We start from the raw sequence: 25,250 nt of genomic DNA on the forward strand, positions 1-25,250 counted from the left end.
TGAAAGTTCTGCCTTCCACCGCCTGCCTGATCCATTAGCTGAAGTCTTACATCGTGAGTGCTGCACAAAGCATTTGACTGGAAGGTTTTAAGGCAACTCTTTAAATGCCTGGGTATGAATAATGACTTTAAAAGAAGATACAATGCATCTCTTTATAAGAACTTTTGTATTGCTTTCTATTAATTTATTTTAGGGGGTGGCTGAAGTACAGTATGGGGCTGCCTCATGTGTCATTGGTTAATACTGTCAATGTATGATTCATCTAAGTGACATTTAATCATATGTCAGTGACATTTAATGATTTGACTGTCAATTTTTAATAATCCATTTCTTATGGTATTTGAATGAGCTGAATAGGTTGACACAAAATGTGGGAGGTATTTTTAGTTTAAATAATTGAGGTCTGGGAATGTGACCTTTTTATTGGTGAACTTAGCCATATTTTTTTTTATAACTTAGTGGGACTTAACAGGATTTCCTTTCCTTTTAAGAATTTATAGAAACATTTCTTGTACTTTTATACAATTAGGAAATGTACAATACAAACTTTGTTGTTTCTGAAAAATCCTGCATCTGTAAAATTTTACAAAGCATTGTATTGTCTCTGTGTTAATGTACTGTAGACTGAATGTAACAGAATCAACTGTTACCTCAAAACAAAAAAATTCACCAACTTTACCTCATTGATTAGCATGTACTTCATGAGATTCAATGGGCAATTTTTTGTGTGAAATATTTTCCTTGGTACAGCATGGAATTGAGACTTATAAGGCATGGAACCTAAGAAGCAACCAGTTATTCCACTATGACATTAAATTAATAATGATGTTTACATTTTTTTCTTGCTGGTTGATAAAACAGCAAAAATAAATGACAATTGTAACTGTAATTCAGTTTTGTGAAATTTCCACAGACTTGTTCTTGCAGCTGTTGTTTCTTAGTTAAAGTTCCATTTTACCTAGGCTTAGACAGGAGATCCACCTGTTAGATGGACTCTGATGCACTTATGGAGAAAACCAATAGATTAATGATGTAGCCCTGAGAGGAAATTGATAGTAATGTTGTATGCTTAGTTAAAAACCTATTGCTGGGGAAGTCTTAGTAGCAAATTTACTATGGTGGTTTTGCTAAATAGGCATGTAGTCAAATTGTCTTCTAAATATTTGTGTTTATACCTTTAGATTATGCTGTTTCCAGCCCTGGACAAATGTATGTTTTACACAGACTCAGAACTGGTCAAAGTGATTGTAGATTGTTCCTCCTCCGCCAGGCTGGCGATGTGATGTAAGAGGAAGTGGAAAACTTTCAGATACAGAGGGGTGGAAAAAAATAGTATGGACACATTTTGTGTATTTGATTAGGTATTAGTCATAAAGACACAGCAGCTGTGGATTCCTGCATAAGACTTGAACAGGTCTGAGCCCTTCAACGGTTCATTATGGGTTGAGGAGGAGCTATTGGCAATTACTGATTTCCAATAGAGGGATGTCATTTATTTTCAGTGGTGTAGCCACTGGTAAGTTACCAATAGTCTAGTGAATAGCCTCCTATCTATGCTTATACAAACAATCCCAGTTGTAACTCTGGGGAAAAAACATAAAGAAATAAAAGTAGTTGAGAAATAGAGGGAAGTTAGTGGAAGGCTCGGACACTGGGCAGGGAAAGAAAACTGGGATGAATACGAACGACATATACACACATACACACATACATGCATCCGTACACATGCATATGCACATGTGCACACATAGACAAAGTTATTTTTAAAATGTTCAATTCAACTAAACATATTTCCTACAGTAATATTATGAGATAATACAAAAAGTAATTAATTTAAAAATTAATAATTCAAAATCTTGTTCTGTATCTAGTTATCAAACACTGCTGCTCAGAGAGAGGGAACCGAGTTAGCTTCCTGTTTGTTTTTGTTTTCCTTGTGAAATAAGACTTCTCAAGTAGAAACTTGTTTTGCTGTAATGTTTTTTTCAGGGCATTAGGATAGTTACAATCACTTCACTAATTTTATTCTCACACTAAAAATGCATCCACGTCTTGATTCTCCTGTAAACCTACTACACATTTTAAGGCTCCAAGTGGCAGTTGTCAACTGTAGGACATGGCTTGGAAGAGATCGGTTGATTTGATTTGGTTTGGTTTCCTAATTGGAAACGGGAGTCTCCATTTTGTAGTAAATGTATTTAAAAATATTTAATTCCCCTATTATTATGTAACCCCAAGAAATATACACTTTTACTATACTAAGGATGAAATTAATTATAAGAAGCTCTTTCCATCTTTTCTTTGGTTATTGTTTGCACATGAGTAAACTTCAACCAAGACAATGTATTTCTGGGGTCTTGTGAGTAAGCCACAGAAATATGAAAGTTTTGAACACTTCCTTCTTTAGAGCAGTGAATTAAGGTTTTAGAAATGGTTGGATCATGTCCGAGTTAAATTTCTACCATTAATTATTGTACTGCAAGTGGAAAACTCAAGAATCTAGGTTACAGAGACATGTACTATTCAGCACTACTTCTTTTCAGTCACAAACATGGTCAAGGAACAACTGCTCAAGTATTATTTCTTTACTTCTATAATGGTAGTAAGACTGTTTACTGTCACTGCGAGTGTTGATATGATGTATATAAAATAAAGAATGCATGCCAGGGAAAGATACAAAAGCATTCTTCCCCAAATTACTGGATACCAATATCTATATTCTTGTTCTTTTTCCAGTGTTGTAAAGTGGAAAGTCAGCTTTTTCGGAGCAGAATTGTGTCTTTTTCTTTTCTTTTTATTTTGTTTCTTCATAGCTTCACTATTTACCAACTGATCAATATTTCTAAATGACCACAGTGATATGATAATACACATGACTTGAATATAAAGCTGATTATAGTAAGTTTTAAGTCAGGAATAAAATGAAAATGCAAAATATTTTAACATTATTGGCTTCATGCTGCATGTGATGATTTTAGAGCTACATTTTATTATAGAATCATAATTACAATCAATTACTCTAATTGCTAAATATTTTGGGAGTTTTTATAATAGTACTTTTGATTGAATGCATTACTGTTTTAATGACATCATTAATTTTGAGTGTTTAAGTGTCTCCCCATTTACAGTAAAAGAAACATCTTTAACATAATTATTTAGGCAAACATCTAATTATATTCTAAAGATAACTTTTTTTGCAAGATTATTTTAAGGCATTTACTTATTACTTTAAACTCTCTATCATCAACTCATTTCCCATAAAAGTTTGGCTCAATAAACACATTTTGTAACCAAGAATAAAACTGGGGAATTTGGGTAGTATTAGTATTAATAATACTAATATGGAGTATTAGTACTGATTTTGTTGTGCTTTAAGCTTAAGCTCTTTTCAAATTTAATTGAAATACATTGATCACCTTTGCATTTCTGTCATTATTAGAACTACTACTATATTTAAATATCAACATTAAATTTCTTTACAGATTTTTTTACTTTCACATTTATATTTTATGTATTTTAAGATTAACAATGTAGCGACTGATCTTGTGTATTTAAGCATATCAGCTCGTCACTAGAGCCTAAGTTCATTTCTGTCACTTGCTCATAATTTTAATATTATTGTCTTTAGGATCTAAACTATTAATCTCATCTTTTGTTTCATAGTCAAAGGTTATTTTCTACTCAATTGTTTTAAAAACTACTACTGTTTTCTTTTAATACATTCATTCCAAGTTTATTAACTGTTTAGCTCTTCAGTGATTTTTTTTTTAGGTTGTAAGATGTCTAAAAACATTTGAGTCCTCCCCAATGATGGGCCAGTTGTTGATAATATTGATTGATTCATGTTTTAAAAACCATATTTTATTACTGATTTAGAGTGCTATTTTATTAGATATATACATAAAAAGGTAGAACAGAGAGAGACAGAGTCAGAGAGACCTAAAACCACACATTCTTTTCGGTTTAAGCTATCTCGAGCATATGTAGCTAGGACAAGAGAACACAGATCTGGAAGGAGAACACATACTAGTTCTGGAAAACTACACTAGTTATAAATTACCATAGAATATGCCTTCATTGCTTATTATAGAATATTTCAAGGTTAATTAAATTGAATGGTACAAAACGGAAGAAACTTCCAATGTTACATGGGAATTAATTTCTTCTGAGTATTAGGTGAAGATTTTAAAGATAACAGAAGGTATCCTGAATGCTTCTGGAGAAAGAGTTTTACTAACATAAAACAAGAAACGTTTAACACCCTGTGCAAAAAAAAAAAAAAAATGATTTCATGTGTGTTGCATATACAAAATAAAAATTAAGTATTAAAAATACAATTTATCACAGTGATATTATTAAATAAAAGTAAAGTTGATGAGATTTTAAGTATATCTTAGAAACTGACTAACCAATAATGTAAATGGAATCTTTACTCTTGTTCCAATCATTTTTCAATATTAAAGAGAAATCTCTCTAGTATTGCTAGGGGCTAGCAAATTAATACATGCTCAAAGCCCTTTGTAAAAGTGGTTTTTCATGTAACTTATGCACACTTCCCACATACTTTAAGTTGCCAACTTACTTATAGCATTGAACAGAATATAAATTTTAAAAAATAATTGTGATACTATAGCATACAGGGAATATCATAACAAAAAAAAATAAAATCCTGGGATTGGAAAGATGGCTCAGAATTTAAGAACACTTGATTCTCTTGCATAGCACCTGGGTTTGGTTGATTTTCAGTATCGATGTGGTGGCTACATCCAGCTGTAACTCTAGCCTCAGAGAATTCAATGTCCTTTAAGGGCAACCACCTCGCTTGCAATACACATACACACATGCAAACAAACACTAATACTCATGAAAATAAATCTATTAAAATAAACAGAACTCTTCATATGTTCACTAAAATAGTCATTTTCTTTGCTGAAAATTCTTTATTTGTACATATGAATTTATGGCTGTGAAATTCATACACATACAAGTATCACTATATTTTATGTCAAGTATAATGCTGCCCATTAAAGCATTTATACAGACAAGACAGAAAGAGCAAGCCTGTGGGAAACTGATGCAGGACAATCAAAATTTAAGGCCTACCTCTATACTCATGGCCTGTTAAAGACTAGCCTTGGCAATGCAGTGAGACCCTGTCTCAAGAAACATGGAAATGAGGGTTGGGTATGCAGTCTGGTGGTAGAAAGCTTCCATAAAAAAATACAAGGGTAAGTATTCTCTACCAATAAAAAACTAAATAAATAAGATGGAAAGAAAGAACAAAAGAGAAGAAGGAAAGAAAGACAGAAAGAACAAAATAAAGAAAGAAAGAAGTAAAGAAAGAAAAGAGAGCAAAAGAAAGAAGGAAGGAAAGAAGGAAGAAAGGAAGGAAGAGAAATAAAGAAGCCACATGTGTCCAAGTGGTTATTTATCTGGTTATTTATGACACATTATGTTACAATTTTGGGAAAATTTTAGTGTCACTAATATTGTGTGACATTGTATAATAGTTCTGTAACTGTAGTATAGTAGATTCAGAAAATTAGCCCCCTACACAACTTATGAGTCAAAAACCATACATGAAAATGAATTTTTATCACTGTCAACATAAAACGCACAGTTTAGAAATCTACAGAAGCTATATAGTTCTTACCTCTTCCATCAAATGATCAGTGTCTTCATTCTTACAGAAAATTACCCACATTAGCAGTTGAGAACATAATGAACACCATCTGCCCCTTCCACTTGATCTAGTCAAACTGAATGGCTGTGTGATCTAATTTTAATGAACTGCTAAAATATTCATGTCAAGATTTTCCTGACTATAACCCCTCTCCTGTCTGGTTTGATACTAAACATCCTGTCAAAAGCAAAGTCATATTTTGGGAAATACATTTATAGTCTCCAAACCATAACTGGCAACATCATTAGTCAATTTCTGCATCCCCAGTGGCAGAGTCAAAAACAAGTATTTCATTGGTGTTCATGACAGGAGTTATGGCTTATACTCTACGTGCTTGATTCTTCTAATGTAACCTCACTGTAGGTGTTCTCTATTATCTTCTCATAGAAGCTTTTGCTGGTATTCAAGGCATGGCTTCTTGAAGATAATAGGAATTCTCATTCTGTAGGGTCTTATTTCCAAATGTTATTCAAAATACACTTTACATTAATAAACCAGGAAACGACAATCTTTTCCCAAATGATTATAAAGCAGCTTTTTTCATTTTCTCTAAAATTTTCTTTCAGTTAAGTCAAATTAATTTCTACCACTTATAGATTTATGAGAATGACTTTGTTTGTTTGTTTGTTTGTGGTACTAAACTGTTTCCTAAAATTTGTCATCCACACAAGTTCAGTAAAGATGATAAAATTGTATTAATCTCAATGATTATGACTGTTGCTAATATAAATGTATATTTCCACTAAAGAAAATAATGTATTTTCCTGAATTTAATTAAGTTTTAAAATTATTACTATTATCATCTCTCTCTTCCTTCCTCCCTGTGTGTGTGTGTGTGTGTGTGTGTACACGCAGGCAAGTGTGCACGTGTAAGCTCACAGAGGCTACAAAGAGACATCAGATCCCCTTAAGCTGAAGTTATAAGTTGTTATTAATTGTCCAATGTGAGTTCTGCATTGGAACCATAGTTCTCTGAAAAAGCAGCAAGCATTCTTCCCACACCTGAAACTACCAAATTTCAAGAACCTGAGACTAAAAATATCATGGAGCTAAGAAACAGTCTGGTATTATCACTTTGCTAAAGAAACAGCAATAAAATGGCTCCTAAGGACATAATGCTATACCCATAGACCAATGTCTAAGTCTCATCAGGGAAGCTTATTCTTGGAGTAGATGGGAATTAACACAGCAACTTAGAACTAGACAGTGTTAAAAATGAAAAAAACTTTAGAGTACTCATTCCTAAATGAAATACTTTCATCAAATCCCTCCCCTCAAAACCCATGGATCTATGAAAAAGATGAGTCAAAAATATTGTTAAGAACAGTGGGTGGGATGAATGATTCCAAGAAAAGTGTCATCCAGAACTGACACAAATATGAGGTCACAAAGACTGTGACAGCACACATAAGGCTTGCACAGGTTCATCCATGACAAGGTCCCAATGCTAAAGGGAGTACATGGGAAATGGAAAATCGGTGTTCTACAGTGGAATTTCAGAGAATATATTAACAGTCCATGGCAGGCCCCAGGCCTAAAAGTAGTTAGCCTATGCAAAATGAACTCCATGGTTTTTGTTTGCTTTTATCTTTTTGACAGTTTTGTCTTATTATTTTTGCTTATTTGTTTTGATTTTTCTTTTTGTGTTTTCTGATTTTAAAACAATGACAGAGAGCCTAAAGTTATGTGGGTAGGAAGAATGGAAGTATTTATAAAGATTTTGATGAAAGAAAAACTTGATCAAAATGTATTACATGAAAAAAATTAAATAATGCAGAAGGAGTAGCAAGCATACTTAACTGCTGAACCATCTCTCTGGCCCAACAATTTTTCAAATAAAATATTGAAAAGCTTAGCTATTTCAGAGAGTTTAAGTGTTTGTCTCAAATATAAAGTATGTATGTTAAGCTACACCTAGGCTCCAAAGAATTAGGGATATTTTGGGAATTTCTGGAAATAGCGACACATTTTTTGGATCTTCTCAGTACTCGAAGAAGATTTAATATTATCTCTTGCTGAATTGAATTTTTCCCAGATATTTTTCATAGTTATGAGCAGAGGCCATTCCCACTGCTGTGTCCTTTTCATGTCAGCTGAGCTGGATTTCCTGCTTAATTTAATCATTTAATTTTGCTGCTCAAGTTTTGACATGTTTCTCTCAGTTAGGACAACTATGATAATTAGCCTCTGGTCCAGGTGGTCTTTTATCCTCTTCAAAGTTAGCTCTGATATGTAGACCTGATAAAGTTAGGATTCAAGCAGACACAACAGAAATGCAAGATTCTTCTGAACCCAGAGCTTAGTGTTGGCATCGAATCACCCCTCTTAAAGTCTTTGTTTCCAAGAAAGCCTTATAGCCAATTCAATAGACTCTAACTTTTGATAGAAGGTATTCAAAATCTCAACAAAATTAGAAAGTACAGTGGATAGAAATTAATGACACATTTTTGAGACGTTTAATATGAATTTTGTTTTAAGATTTAAGACTAGCAGAATACAAATTTAGATAGCACATGGTAATATATCTCTGATTTGTAGAGCCCCTTGGGTTTCTCCACTGACTGTATCTTAACATTTGAACAATGGAAGCTATCTGATGCTTACCATCTTTGTCTCTCCTGGAGTACAAATTTAAACAGTGTCTTCCTATTAGGTCCTAATATTCTGTCTCTATAATTTTATCATATCAGAAGCCATGACTGAAAAAAGTTTTAATCTCCAAAGGGAGTTAAAAATACAATTCTACGTTCTGAAGATAGATCCTAAACCAGAGAGTTATTTTTAAGAATATTTAGTTTTATTAGGTGGATTAGTTACCTTTTAATTGTATTAGAACAACATGATGAAAGTAACTTTTAGAAGGAAGGGATTATTTGAGACTTAGAGCTCCAGAGTGATAGGAGTATATATTCATTACAATAGGGAGTATGACAATAGGAAGGCAAGCATAGCACTGAAGCACCAACTGAGAGCACACATTTTCTTATTCACAAACTGGAAAGGAGAGAGCTAACTGGGTATGTATGAAAGGAGTCTTTTGAAATGTCAGGGACTGACCCTGATGACACACCTTCTCCAAAATGCCCACACATTCCAATCCTTCCCAAAGAGTTCCACCAACTGCAGACTAAGTGAGTGAAGCCTATGATGGGCATTGACATTCAAACTACCACGGTCAATCAATAAGTAGTGATAAAAACAGAATATTCACCACTTAGATTCAAGGTCACTCTAGAAATGGTTAACCACTGTGCAAAGATTAACAAGTAAAATTTCAAACAGATTGAAAATCCTTCTGTACAATGACCTGGCCACTAATCAGATATATTTTTAAGATTGTTTGTTAGTTTTTAACATATGAAAAATTCAATGGAGCTGTCATAAATACAATAATAGCACTTGAGAGAATTTAGAATAAGTTCTTCTGACCTTAGTTCATGGCTGATAGATAATTTGTTACCGAGTTCTATTTGTTTTCTATTATTCAATATTGTCTTTACCCATGGTGTAGTTTGCATTAGACATGAGTCATCCTTTTTTTTTTGTTTTTGTTTTTACTTCTTGCATTTTTTATTGGATATTATATTTATATTTCAGATTTTATCCCCTTACGCCCCTTCCCCCACCACCCAGGAACCTCCCATCCCATCCCCCCTCCTCATGTTTCTAAAAGGATGTGCCCCCACCTACTCCCACCTGCCCACCCTCAAATCCCCCCCCCCACTCCTCCATTGTTGGTGGGATTGCAAGCTGGTACAACCACTCTGGAAATCAGTCTAGTGGTTCCAGAAAACTGGACATACCATTACCTAAGGAACCAGCTATACCACTCCTGGGCATCCAGAAGATGCTCCAACATATATAACAAGGACATATGCTCCACTATGTTCATAGCAGCCTTATTTATAATAGCCAGCAGCTGGAAAGAACCCAGATGTCCTTCAACAAAGGAATGCATACAAAAAATGTGGTACATTTACACAATGAAGTATTACTCAGCTATTAAAAATAATGAATTCGAGAAATTCTTAGGTAAATGGATGGAACTAGAAATTATCATCCTGTGAGTGAATTAACCCAATCACAAAAGAACACACAGGGTATTTACTCACTGATAAGCGGATATTAGCCCAAAAGCTTGGAATAGCCAAGACTCAACTCACAGACCACAGGAAGCTCATAAAGAAGGAAGACCAAGTGTGGATGCCTCAGTCCTACTTAGAAGGAGTAACAAAAATACTCAAGGGAGCAAATATGGAAACAAAGTGTGGGACAGAAACTGAAGGAGGGGCCATCTGGAGACTATTCCACCTGAGTCATCCTTTGAAGGTAATTTTCCTTCCTGCTGACACATTATACATGTGTTTGCTCCTATCTGAAATATTCTGAATGTGCTTCCCTTACTAAATATAATATGGAGAGTGCAACCATAACAATCATCCAAAGTAAAGCAGGATATGAGGCAGAAATTTATGTATTAAAACCTGTTTATAAATTTATAATGCATACATATAATTAGCTTCTTTCCTTCTTTCTTTCTTTCTTTCTTTCTTTCTTTCTTTCTTTCTTGTTTTCTTTTTCTCTCTCTCTTTTTCCTTTTTTTTCTCTTTCTTTCTTTCCTTGCCAGTGGGATTAGATTAGATGGGGCCTGATTACTCTGTAGAATAGGCTGGCCTCAAATTTGTAATAGTTTTCTTAGCTTACCCTCTGGAACCCTGAAATTACAGACATGAGAAATCATTCATATATATATATATGAATATATATATGTATATATATGAATATACACATATGTCTATATATATGTCTCTATATATGTATATACATATATACACACACACATATATATATATAGACACATATGTGTGTGTGTGTGTGTGTGTGTGTGTGTGTGTGTCTGTGTGTGTATGTTTAGGAGGAATATGAGAAGAAAGATAGATTTCCAAAATACAACACCCATATAGTAGTGCAAACAATGTAAATTTGTTATTGTTTTATTTATTAATCATTTTGAGATCTCATAAATAATGTCTTGTAGGCAGACTATTACACCCTTCAGATACTTAAGCTCTATTTTTCTTTTATGCAATTGAATTATTTTATCTGATAGAATTTGTGCTTTATTCTCACCTATGCAAGGGATAAAAGTAAACATCCTTTAATGGTAGCTGCAGATATAAGTCACCCTGGTAACATGGGGAGGGTGGTTTTCATAGAAGAGTAAAAATTGGAGGTGGATAATTACACAAATTCAGTAGCACATTTGAATATTTATTTGGTTGAACTACTACTATATGATATCTTATTATATTTTCTTGTCCCAATACTTAACAACATTCACTACAGTTTACTAATTAACTATAACATTCTAAGTTTCAAGTCTAAGGAAAAATGGTACTTGGGACAGAGCTACTGTAAATACACTAAATGATGACATAACTATTAGCCATGTGGTAAATTATAGAGAATCAAGCAATTCAGATTTGAATCTTAAATTATCTTCTAAATACTTGATATATAGTGGTTTTTTTTCTAGTAGATGACAGAATCTTATTGATGAACATCTGCATTTCTCCTAGACCTTCTTTCAATTTACTTCAAATAATATTTATCTCACAAAAGAGTAACATGAGCCATACAGTGAAAAAAATTATTAGTCAATTAATTTAAGAAAAAATATTAGAAAAACCTATATAAATTTAATACAAAGATTTTGCAGAATGAATTAACTCAGAATATATTTATTAAGGTTTAGCTGCATTCCTGATATGAGTGATTTCTAAACTCTGCTATATTTCTTTACAAATACTTTAGTAATGACTAAAAATAAAGGGAAGATAAATTTAATATAAACAAATTTTACAGCATAAAGAACATTACATTCAAGGCTATAAGTAATATCTATTTGAGAGCTATTGAAATTTAAGTCATTCCTTGGGCTAAATTAAATATCCAAATTCTCTCCTTCCCTTTCACTCTCTAACTCTCTCCTTCTCTCCCCATTTCTTTTTCTCTCCTTCTCTTCTTCCCCCTCTCTTTCTATAAAAAGCCCCACTTTAACAAGTAAAAAATGTGAACTTACTCTGAGTTGTATTTGACTTAAAAACAAGGAGCAGATGAGAATCAGTTGTAGTTACAATGATGAAAATAATCACCAACAATGTGGTTTTGGATGGTCTCATATAATATCTTAAAATCTATGCAAAGCATTGATTTAGAGAAATGGTGGGATTAGGGAAGCAAAGAGATTTAAAACTGAATTGTATTTCGTTATTTTATTTGTTGGTAAAATATTATTTCAGTGCTGCATTTTCTACCTCCAAGTTGCTATAAAATTCTGATATGTACTCAGTCTTGAGTATATACCAGATGAAATCAAATACATACCAATGATTTCTTGCTATGCCCTAGATATTCTCACATAGTGTGGTGGTTTGAATATGCTTAGCCCATAATTAGTGGTACTGTTAGACAATATGGCTTTGTTGGAGAAAGCTTGCCATTGTGGAGATGGGCTTTGAAACTTTGCCCCATATAGAAGAATCAGTTTTCTCATGGCTATAGTCAGAGCAAGATGCAGACTCTTAGCTACTCCTGCACCTTGCCTGCCTGGAAGTTGCCATTCTCCCACATTGATGATAATTGACTAAACCCCTTAACATGTAGGCCAGCTTCAATTAAATGTTGTTCTTCATAAGAGTTGTCTTGGTCATGGTGTCTCTTCACGGCAATGGTAACCCTAAGATAGAAGTTGGTACTAGGAGTTAGTTATTACTGTGATAGGCCTGACCATGTTTTTATTTGGAAGAATGTGAATTTTTGAGACTTTGGATTTGGAAAGGTGTAAATGCCTTAAGTGGAGCTTAATGGGCTATCCTAGTAAGAATATGAAAGACATTGGTGCTGAGGGTGATTTGAAATGTGGGTACCTGGGTCAAGAGTTTTCAAAGGAGAAGATTAATAGTGTATGGCCTACAGACTGTTCTTGTGATATTTTGGTAAAGAATGGGGCTTCTCTTTGTCCTTGTCTGAAGACTTACCTGAAGCTAGTGTGAAAACATTCCAATTAATTGCATTGACAAATGAAATCTTAAAAAATCCAAGTTTAGACTTTATCCTGTAATTCAGTCTCCTAAGGAGTGTTTTGATGAAGTATAGCAAGTTTAGAAAGTACAAAATGTCTATTTCAAGTAATAAAAGGGCCCAAAGTACAATGGAACTAAATCCTGTGTTTGAGGAGATAAAAAGATAAAGGGAACACTCCAGCTACGCTTATTGTTTGCTTGGTTGTTGTCTTTGTTTGAACTTTTAAGCTGGAGTGAACTACTATTTCAAAATGAAAGTCACAGGTGTTTGATCTGAATCTTGAGGAATTGTGGCCATAAAAAGCTTATGCCTAGGCATGGTGGTAGACACTTTTAATCCCAGGATTCAGAGGCAAACAGAACTCTGAGTTTAAGGCCAGCCTGGTAAAAAGCAAGTTCTAAGTAGAAAAATCTTAGGTCTATGTATGGTGGTAAAAGCCTTTAAAACTCAGGAGACAGAGACATTCAGATCTGAGTTCAAGATCAGTTTACAGTGCAAGTTTCAGGACAGCCAAGCTTAGACAATGAAGGATGTAGTAGAACAAGGGGGCCATGTTCTTGCTCCAGCAAGCATCACTGAGATGAATCTTCTGAAAAGTGTTTTCTGATAGCACAAAGAATCTGTGTTCCAGAGATAGTTACAGTAGTACCTTGTGCTGCAGTTAGACTTGGCAATGTATAAGCACCACTCAGGTAGTACTGGTTTTTAAGGTATAAAGGGGTCCTGGAAGGCAGCATGAGATTTGGCAATATAAGAGGCCAGGGAAAGCTACTGGTGAAAGTGCACCTTCAGTTGCAGTTGGTGGCCCAGGACTGAAGGTATCAAGTAAAGAAGTCAAGTCTTGGTACCAGGGAGGGAGCCTATGAAAGGCTATTAGTGAAATCTAGCTGCAGCTGAAGATCCCAATAAATTGGAGATGTCGATACCATGGAATGACAACCAAGAATAGCAGCAGCAATGGAGTGGAGTCAACCAGAGCCTAGAGTGCTACAGAAGGCAGAGCTGGATAAGTTATCCAAGTCCTTGGTAGAAGCCCAGAAGACCATGTGTGGATTTTAAATATTGGAACAAGAATCTGTAAAATTGAAGTTGCCTTGGATACCTCAAGTTGCTAGGAATATAGGAATTGTGGATACCTGTAGAGGAAATCTGCTAACAGGGAGTGAAACCAGACCAAGAGAATGAAGTTTGTTGCTGCTCAATGCCAGATCTGCCAACAGCAGTCAACTAGGATAGAAGGAACTGAAAATCTGAAGGATATTTTGACATCAGACATAGAGACATGGAATTTTGTGTTTGTCTAGCTGTTTTTCTTTCTTGCTCTAGCCCAGGATTTCCCATTATCATATGGTAATAAATATCCTGTGGTATTAGAAGTATATGATCTGCTTTTTGATGGTTAAGTGATTGTATATTTCTCAGAATAGACTCTGAACAGTAGACTTTTAATTTCATGGAGACTGTCATAGACTATGTGACTTTTAAAGTTGGATTAAATATTTTTTTTTTGCATTACATTATGCCAAAGTATGGCCCACATAGACTCATATGTTTGAACAAGCCTCTGGGGACCACAGAGCAGAATGTGATGGTTTGAATATGCTTGGCCCATAATTAGTGGTACTGTTAGACAATATGGCTTTGTTGGAGAAGTGTGCCATTGTGGGGGTGGGCTTTGAAACTCTGCCCAGTGTAGAAGAATCAGTTTTCTCATGGCTCTAGTCAGAACAAGATGCAGACTCTCAGCTATTCCTGCACCTTGCCTTCCTGAAAGCTGCCATGCTCCCACCTTGATGATGATAATGTACTAAACTCTTAAACCTGTTAGCCTGCCCCAAAATAAATGTTGTCCTTTATAAGACTCACCATGTTCATGGTGTCTCTTCACAGAAATGGAAACCCTAACTAAGAAACATAATCACCTCATGTTGTTTTCAAATAATGATGTCAAGAAAACAGTATACCCACAACTTACTGATGAGGACAACAAGATCATTGAGTATTATTAGTATGTCCAAGTCACTATATGTAATGATGAATGGAGTTGGAATTCAAATCATATTAAGTTTCATAGCATGAAACCATGTTGATATGTTAACTTTGCAGAGAAACACATGAAAAGTGAAGGACCAAAATCAGTATAAGAATAATTATTCTTCAGAGTTTATATTTGGTATTTAAATAATTATGCCTGAAAGGTACAATGTTACAATTTGATAGAAGAATTAAATGCAGCTTTCTATTGCACTTCAGAATAACCACAGGTGACAATGATATATTAGATGTTAGAATAATTATAAGAAAGGATTTTGAATCCTTTCACCATAAATATATGATAAATGCTTAGTGATATTAAAATTATTATCATTATAATATATGCAAGCATTGAAATATAACATTATGTCCCATAAATAAGTTCAATTAATGGATCTCAGAGGAGAGTATACTACTGCTTCATTTTCCAGTCAGTGCAATTCCCACTATGTATCCTTATGTCCATATCTAAATGTGGCTCTCATCTTCCACGATCAAAAACATCTCTTTAGCAGAGACCATTTTCAAAAAGCATACCTAATCAAAGTGTAGAGGAATACTGACCACAAAATGCACAGTCCAGAGTGATATATAAGGCTCAGGGAATATCACACAAGAGGACAAAGAATAATTGTTAAAGCTAAGGACCTGGAAGTCTCGTGTAAGGTTCTGTCTTCCTTATTAAAAGGGGAGGCTTCACCTAAGACAGATCAACAGTATGGCTGCCCAAAACAATACTTGAACAAAGAAACACTAGTTATCATGTCATTGTGGATGGGGGAAATCTCACAGGGCAGTACTCCCATATTAAGAGCTAGAGGACAATAATGACAGTGTGAGAGGGATAATCAGTTTCCTCAAAAAATGAGGGTATCTAATACAGAGTGGGCAGCCTTAAAAACCTATACATACTACCAACACTGGATACTCAGAAAGATGTGTATGTATTTGTGTGTGTGTGTGTGTGTGTGTATTCAATATCTATAAATTATACATTGTTGTGAGGTTTGGTTCATTGCTATGTATTATAATGCTCAATTCTGTTATCCATGATCTTGTTGCCTCACGACAAGTGAATTTTCACATATGCCAGCATTTGTTGTACAAACCTTGCTCCTTACTTTGAAACTATTGCTTTTATAAAGATGCCTACAGCTTGTAGCTGGACAGAAGAGAACGAGGTATCAGTTTCCAGGCTTGGGGTCTGAGGCAGAGCCCAGGGGAGGGATTATGGAAGAAGGAAGAAGTTGCTCTAGGGTAGGTGGATCCTGAGCATGTGGCAATGAGGCCTGGCTAGTTGGAGTAGGAGTGACCGGGGCAAAACATGGCCAGTGATATCTTGGGACTATTCACAGGCAAAAAGATAAAATAGCACAAACGGTTGATATCTGTCCACCTCTAGTGTTTGTAAGCTTATGTATAAATATAAAGGCTTTGTTTATTTTTATTTGGGAGCTAATGATCTAAGTGAGAGGACTGAGAGAGGGTGTCTCCATGAAAGGCTTCATTCAAGTTGGTAGTTCAGGAAACTAGGCCATGATCTCTATTTTCAAGAACTGGGCAGATCCAGGAAAGTCAGTTATTAGAAAAACACCAGGCCTTGGGCACCCAATCAGAAACTGTCCTACTATAAGAAGCAGCCTTGCCACCTGGCCTAAGTCAAGGGCAGTGGGTTAGCAACAGTCTCCAGGCTTCCCCAGCAACAGTTTTTAGTTGCTTACCCCCAGCAATGATTCTGGAATGTCCTTAGATATAGAGCCAACCAATTTAGATAAAGGTCACCTACCCCTCCCTGGAATTCTCCTAATGTGCTTTAAATTGGGCCTGTGAGCTCAGTTGGGTGTCTCCATTTGGTATATGGAAGACCTTAGCATGCTGCACTTCTGCAGAATAAAATATTCTTTGTTTTTGCATACTGTTTGAGTCTGGGATATCATTCATCAGCAAATCATATACCCTTACATAAGTTGGGGTAGAAATGCCCAAATAATATTTACTGTACATATAAAATATATAAAATATAAAATATATAAAATATATAATACATAATGTATTATGTATAATATATAAAATATATAATATATAATTATATATTATATAATGTATAATATTTATTATATACTATGTAATATATATATAAATGTAATTACAATTTTAAAATATAAATTGGGTGGTGATGGCACATGCCTTTAATCCTAGCACTTGGGAGGCAGAGGCAGGCGGATTTCTGAGTTTGAGGCCATCTTCTTCTACAAAGTGATTTCCATGTGAAGTAGAGCTACAGAAAAAGAAACCCTGTCTCAAATTAAAAGAAAAAAACAAAACCAAATCAACAAGTAAATAAAACTATTTTAAAATTGAAGAATATATTCAAAAAATAAAGGGTACTTTTTGACCTGTTAAATAGTTGTTGTTTAATACTACAAATAAATATAACAATAAATAGCTATTCATGCTTGAGTTCCTTAAAATGGATATTAATTTCTATGTTTTGTTTAAATTTTCCAACACAAATCTAACCATAGAGATGAATGCTCAAATGTTTTAAACATTACATTACAAAAATTATGCATTAATAACTCAGTTTGTATTACCTTAGATAATTTTGTCTTGGATTCAGGCTTATCTTTGGTAACAAAGTTGTTTAAGAGACGTGATCGATCATAGTTGGCATGTTCAGATTCATCCATGTAATCCTTGTCTTTCCCCAGAGCTAAAAGAAAATGAAGAAAGTTACATTCATTTTTGTCTGCCTGTTTCACTTAGTAAGTATTTTAATAATAATTTGTATTTTTTTGGCAAGTGCCATGATCCCCAATCCTCATGTACAGAGCAAGGCTTCTAAACTGGACTGAGGTAGAGGCAATTGGGCATCCTCTCCTGACCTCTTGAACTGTTGCCTTCAGGTGGATCAGATATTGTCCAGAACTGGAAAGACAGTACAATGCTTGCCCCTGGGGCTTCAGGATATGGATGTAGTGATGAAGCTGCTTCTGGGGGGACATGGCTGTGGCCATAGCTTATGGTGCCCATGAATCTGTGTTCATCTTAGAAGGTGATCTTGGAGCTATCTTCTGTAATCAGATTAGAGGCATAAAGTAGGACATGATCCTGGATAAAGGCCTTCACCTCAGGATCCTCTGGTTCCAGTTCCCTATATTACTAGGAGTGAGCGCTGCTGTTCATTGTCAGTGAGGTGCTCAAGAGTATGGTAGCCAAGTTTAGTGTCTCATAGCTGATTGCCCAGTAAACCCACATGTTTATGTTGATCTGAAGAGAGTTGACAGAGTGCACCAAGACTTCAGTCTTATCCTGGGTGAGATACCTATCACAGAACTGAGCTAAAGCCAAGAATCTGTCACTGCTGTAGAAGGCAAACAAGCTTCCCAACAGGAAGCCTGCACAGGCTCTATTTTTGGTGGAAAATACAAAGCAGGAACAGAGGCAGAAGATAGTGCAGGCTGAGCAAGAGGCTGAAGCCACCAAGAAGCTTGTAAAGCACTGAGCAAGAATCCTGGCTACATCAAGCTCAGGAAGATGGGGCCAAAATGAACATCTCTATGAAGATTGCCATGTCACAGAACAATGGTGTGTTGCGCTGACAACTTAGTGAGGAATCTAAAGGATTAATGCCTTTCTCTGGGAAGCAACAGCCTCATAGGGGTAAGATATGAGTGTGGACATAGTGAGCTCTGGTGCCAGGAGTGAACATATTTCTTTTCCAGTTTTGAAAAAAAGGCTAGGGGATCACACATCCCCCATCCCCAGTCAAGTATCATATGGTGGTCCCTCTTAGATTAAGGAAGACTGATAACCAACACTTCCCAGAGGGCTTTGCTTCTCCCTATTCTGACCCTTGGCTGGGGTGGAGGGGTGGGGGGGGCTTGTTGAGGCAGTGTGGAATTCTCAGTGATTTTCTACAATATTGTCCCTCTCTCAGAATGGGAGGACATAGCCACCATTCCATGAATTCCCCCCAAAATTTTTATCCTGTAAAATTTGCATTTTTAATGTTTCTCATATCTAGTTAAACAAAATATTCACATAATTATCTAACCAAAGGATAAGCTCAAATACAATCACACAAATGGCTGCCCTATTGCTGAAGCTGGGAATGAGTTCTATGCGAACTCAGCACATCTATGCTTCTTAATGTATGTAAGCCTTTAAATATGCACCCAGAGCCATGAAAACTATTTTAGACTTATCATTTAATATGAAGTTGTGGGTAAATATATTTATAATGATTAAATTGATTCTTAACCACTTTTTGACATTACAAGAACATTATTTTGACTTTAAACTTGAAAAGAATTTAGAAATGCTTTGGAAAGTTTTTGTCTAAAGGGTTAAAGAATCTCACAAAAGAAAACCATAAAAGATATGCTTATTATTAATACTATGAAAATGTGTAAATTAGGTGATTAAAAACTATAATTGCCAAAAATGGAAAAATTCAAATGATTACAGTAAGAAAATTATATAACATATTATAAGTTCAATAATATAGGAAGCTATTATAAGTAATAATTGAGATTATTAAGTAGGAAATATCTTTGATGGCTGCTATTATCACAAAGAACCGTTGATGAATTTTACAAAAGTTACATTTCATCTGATCAAATATCTCATCAAATGTTATATAATTAATTAACATTTTCAAAGAAATAATAGTCTTGGAGTAAGTTATTTTATAAAATATGTTGATAGTAGTCAGCATGAATTTAACATGAATGACTATACAGTACTTTCAAGAGTTCAGTCGGTTGACTTACTGTAGAGAAGAAAAGCAAAGCTACTCACAGACATTAATTTCTTCAATAACTTTTAAAACATGTTATGTTACTATATATATGAAGCTATTATGGCATCAATTTTAGAATATGTAGATTATGCATCTTATCTCCTCAGATACAATTAATAACCAGTTATGCCAAATAATCCGAGTATATAATGGCTAAATGTATTTAACCATTCTAAAATAAGACTGCTAGAGAAATGATCCTTTATTTACAGTTACTATTTGCTTATAGCCTAAAACTTCATCAGCATTTTTTCCTTTAGCTTAATTTCTTTATGAAAGTATATTATTTTTGCTTATACATAATAATAAAATAAATAACCTGAGACAACTATCAGGTAGAATGATAATGCTAGTAAGAGATATATAAAAGTGAACCACATCTAGGTATTTTAAGGCTCATATTTGTGAATATTAAATGATGTTTCTCAGACTAAGGCAAACTGCATCTCACTCATTTAATAGTTATTGGGATTACAAACTGGTACAACCACTTTGGAAATCAATCTCGAAGTCCCTCAGAAACTTGAAAATAGATCTACATAAAGACCCAGCTATAGCACTTTGGGCATATACTCAAAAGATGCCCCACCATACCACAGGGCCACATGTTCCACTATGTTCATAGTGGCCTTATCTGTGATAGCCAGAAGATGGAAACAACCAAGATGTCCCATGATTGAAGGATGGGTACAGAAAATGGGGCCTGTTTACACAATAGAATACAAGGACATCATGAGTTTTGCAGGCAAATGGATGGAGCTAGAAAAATATCATCCTGAGTGAGGTAACTCAGATCCAAAAGGACATGCATGGTGTACTAATAAGTGGATATTAGCCAAAGTACAGAATAGCTAAGATACAATCCACAGAACTCAAGAAGGTTAACAAGCAGAAGGGCCCAAGTGAGGATGCTTCAATCCCACTTGGGAGGGAGAAGAAAGCAATTGTAGGAGGCAGAGGGAGAGAGGGACCTAGGTGGGAGAAGAAAAAGAGAGGGGAAAGGGGAAACATGATCAGGTACTTGGGGTGGGGGGTTCAGGGACAAAAGAGAATTCCAGAAAGCCAGCACAATGAATGGAAATATGCAACCTCAGGAGGGAGAGACACTTTAGATTGTATCCCAGATCTAGGAGGTGAGAGACTCTCAGGATTCAAAGGGAGGGACCTTAGATGAAATTCCTAACAGTGAGGAGAGTCAACTTGTAGAGTCTACCTCCAGTAGAAAGACAAGACATCAAGTGGAGAGTTGGCATTGCCATCCCACAGTCAAAAACTCTGGTCCAGAATTGTTCCTGTCGAAGAGAATTTAATGGAGAAGAGACTGAGGGAAAAAAAAGGTCCAGTTACCTGTCCAATTTAGAATTCATCTCAGGGGAAGGCTCCAAGAAATGACACTATTATAGACTCTATGGAGTGCTTACAGACAGGAGCCTAATCATGGCTGTCCTCCAAGAGGTCCAACAAACATCTGACTGAGACAGATGCAGATACTTACACCCAACCGATGGACTGAAGTCCCCTGTGGTTGAATTAGGGAAAGGCTGGAAGAAGCTGCAGAGGAGGGCTATCCCATAGGAAGACCAGTAGTCTCAACAAACCCAGATCCCTGAGAACACTCAGATTCCAAGTCACTTACCAGGCAGCATACACTAGCTGGCCGGATCCCCCTGACACATATACAAAAGAGGACTGACTGGTCTGGCCTCAGTGAGAAAAGACATGCCTAACCCTCAAGAGACTTGAGGCCCCAGAGAATGGGGAGGCCTAGAGTGACAGAGCACATCCTCTTGGAGATGGAAGAGGGGAAATAGGATGAGAAAAGAGGAGAGAGGGAGAAGGGTAATGACTGGGCTGTTCAAAATAAAAGTAATAAAAAAACAGAAAAAAAAAAGGAAAAAAAAACTTCTGTAAGTAAAGGACTTAAAATAATAGTAACACAAAAATCTTTCCTTCATAAAACATACATGAAAGAAAGGAAAAATTTGTAATTAAGAAAAATGTGTTGTATGTCATTGGATGACCTTGCAGGAAATATGATGGGGGGCAGGGAATGAAGCAGGCAAAAAAAGAAGTGGTAGTGTCAGTTCAATAGTGGATAATAAGGACAGATGAGTATAGATATGAAGAAGAATGGCAGTAAGTTACATACAAGACTGGAAGAAGGGGTAACCCATTTACAATAAAAAAAACTGCAGATTGTAGACTTGTCTCTGGTTGTTACTTAAGATAGACGAAAGTTGCCACTTTGGACTTTTTTTCTTCAGAAGTTACCAAATCCCTGATGCCTTTAACTTGCTCTTTGTTTATACAAGATAGAATGGCTAGTGTTTCTGTATCGTCTTTGCTGCTAACGTTGGGGAACTCAGGTAGTGAGGCTCTGAGGGAGTGTGGGGGGAGAAGGGCATGGCATGGTGTCATGTTAGAGTGACCTGTGGGTCAAAAAGATGTCTGTGGCCATCCTACTTCAGTTACTTCTGATCTTGATGACATTTAGCTCTGCAGTTTTCTAGGGATGGTTCTGGCTAGGATACAGTACACAGCACAATATAGTGTATTACCTACCTTAATTAACTTGACAATGCTAAAGAAAAACAAAACATTCGCTGATACAGCCAGTGTAAAATTGAAACAGAAGGTGGGAAAAGAAATATTGAGTAAGCAAAGATTGTAGTTTTTTTTTTTTTTTTTTTTTTTTTTTTTTTTTTAACAAGGTTTGTCAAAGACTGCCACCCAGAGCTAACCCTGGAACAAAAACTCACTGAGGTAAGTGAACTTCTGTGGAAGCAGAAGCAGGATGCAGGCAGAAGATTGCTGTACAATCAGGTTTATGAGGTAAAGTATTGCCATATGTTCGCAGGCAATAGTTGTGAGGCTGTTAGGGAGGAAAGAAGGAGGACGTGGCGCGGTGTCATGTTAGAGCAGCAGTGGGGCGAGAGAATAGATTCTGTAGAGTTGTGAACTATTGGGTAACTTTTATATTTTATTATAGTTAAACAGGACAACACAAATGCATTTCAACAGCAGTGTGGCATCATCTCTATTTTAACAAAACAAATTCTGCAAAGAATAGACTGAGGTGCCAAAGGCAGAGGAAAAGGGACTAATAAGCTCTTACAAAGACTAGAGAGAAAACGATGGGTTTGAATCAAAGTGACAGGGATGCTGATAGTGGTCGGAACAAAGAGTCATTTTGAAAGAAAAGAAAGACAACTGTATTGAATATAATATACAAAGGAAAGAAAGCAACAGCAATCTCAGGAGTTGTGGATGGAGCAACAGAAAAGGATGCAAATGGTATTTAACAACACCTTCAAATTTCATGTCAGCATTTGATCCTCGAGTTGATATTAATCCAGATACAAAATATTATGCAACAAATGGTGTGAGGCAATTTGTATTTTTAAATTTTTTAATGTTATTTAATGTCTGTTGTGACCAAGGATTTAAAATGAAAATGCTATTATCTCAGGCCAATATGTACATATATTTAGAACTTGGGGTTTGAATAAAAATATCTATTCCTGGATTAAAGGTAGTAAATCTGGAAGAAACCTTTCTTTCCTCAACATATATACATTTTGTTAATAATTTTTACAAATTTGCCAAAGCATCTCATGAGCACAACTAGAAATTTATCAAACTATAAAGGAAAGAAAATCTATGCTCACAAGAATTTCTCTCTACAAGGTGTGCCCAACCTGTGGCTTCTATACCTCACACATCCCCCAGTAGCCATGTATAGATGAGAACAATTCAATCCAAAATGTTGAATCTTTTTTAGAATATTATAAGATTTTGATTTTAAAAATGCAATGGAACTGTTTCCAAGCACACATTGTGTGGATGATCGTATCATTTTGCAATGTCATTTCTTTTATATAAATGCATTTGGGAAACCAGGTTGAAACTATTGCCATCTTGGTAAGTGTTATCTCCATTTTGCTTCATCTAGGAATGTCCCCTGCCTCTTGCTTGCTCCCTCCTGTTGCCTTCATCAGACCACTAGGTGAATCCTGTTGGTTCACTGTGCAGCATCATCTCTTAACTCTGCTTTACTTTTAAGTAAGTTACTCTCTGGAATAGAATGTGTTTTTACTACTTTATATTCACTTACTTTCAGTTTACCCTACTTAAAAATTTGTAAGACAAGCTATTTTCTTTTTCCTTTAACCAGACACTCAAGATTCTTGTATTTTTCTTTTCATCCCCCACCCCCTTATTTTTGGTAATTGCCTTATTGCTAACGTCTAGAAAAGAGCCTAAAACAAAGCTACAATTCAATCAACATTTGATGGATAATGAAGAGCATTTAAATATCCAGAAAATTATATCTGATTTATCATCAAGATCCATCTAGAAGTTGACCGTTACCAACACTTAGCTACTATCTTCTTAAGCACATACACTGCTGTAGTCTGTGCAGTAGTCTTACTAGAGTCCATCAAATGACCTGTGCTTCCACCAGTTGCTCTTATCACATGGCAACCCCAGTGAAACCACTGAAACCTGGGTAAAATCATGTTAAAGTTCTATTCAAATCTTCTAATATACTTGTAGCAAGGTTGCATAGGACGAATGCCTACTGCTTCTGTCCATTCATGTCCTTCAGCTTTATGAATCCAACTTCACTGGGGTCCTCGATGTGAAATATATTTTCCTTGCAGGGTGTTTTATTCCTGGGTCTTCTGTCTTCCAATGACAGAATCCCTCTGTCATCCAGAGAACTGCTGTCTGGCACCTCATCAGAGAATGTCCTCTCTATATCTACCTTTAACAGAGACTCTAAAAGTTCATTGTATCTAGCAAGGCTTTATCATTTTTAATTTTATCATAATTTAACATCAAATTTTATTATACACAGTAGCATGTGTATTTATATAAAGCATACATGTACAAACTATATATTCATATATTTGTCTTAAATTATAACATCTGTAGCATAGATATGCTATATAAATATGTATTACATAAGTATGTAAGCTGGGGGCCAGCCCCTGCATGGGTGGAGAGGAAGTCTTCTTTCTTCTCTGTTTTTCTTGAGGCAGTGGAGGGGGAAGAGCGAGGGGGTGGGGTTGGGACTTGGTCTTAGGAGATATTTAGGATTGCTGTATAATAAAAGTTTACTATGCTACTGTAGCTGACCTGCCTTCTGTGTCCTCTGGCCTGAAACTGCAGTTTCTGGCACTTAGCACCTCAGCCCAAAAACAGCAAAGGATTAAGTAAATAGCCTTTGTACTATCTCAGCAGGAACTGCTGGGCTTTAACTCATGCCTGCAAGTCAGAGGTTGAAGGAAGAAAAAACTTAAAGAAGTTATTATAGAGTTTATTACTAAGTGTAAAATGTTTCCTATAAAAGCTATCTAAGGGGAAAAGTGGAAAGATCCTAAGTAGGGAAAAAGAAAAAAATTCTAATAAGGGAATAGTTCTAAGGGAAAGAATTCTAGGCAGGGGAAAAGGAAAGGAAGGGATGGATGGTGACTATGACTACTCCCTCTTTTTGTCTTCAGTACTTATGCATCTTTCAGAGTACATGGTCACATGTTACAAAGTTCATCACAAGTTCACACCAAAAATCAAATCATAAATTGAAACAGAAGTTTACAACAGAGAATGTTTACATGCATATCTATTAGGAGTAATTAT

The 25,250-nt window shown here is 35.5% G+C and overlaps 1 protein-coding gene and 1 pseudogene across 1 annotated transcript in view; one reads left to right on the forward strand and one right to left on the reverse strand.

The window, feature by feature from the left end:
* Window positions 1–25,250, reverse strand: part of Ano3 (anoctamin 3) — a 266,616-nt gene that overhangs the window by 162,562 nt on the left and 78,804 nt on the right. Inside the window, exon 4 of the mRNA XM_034495046.2 lies at window positions 17,398–17,516. Coding sequence (XP_034350937.1) covers window positions 17,398–17,516 — 119 coding nt within the window. The remainder of the gene's footprint in view (window positions 1–17,397; window positions 17,517–25,250) is intronic.
* LOC117702745 (prohibitin-2 pseudogene) lies at window positions 17,773–18,511 on the forward strand (annotated as a pseudogene).

This window comes from Arvicanthis niloticus, chromosome 2 (genome assembly GCF_011762505.2).
Source record: "Arvicanthis niloticus isolate mArvNil1 chromosome 2, mArvNil1.pat.X, whole genome shotgun sequence".
In the NCBI taxonomy this organism is placed as follows: domain Eukaryota; kingdom Metazoa; phylum Chordata; class Mammalia; order Rodentia; family Muridae; genus Arvicanthis; species Arvicanthis niloticus.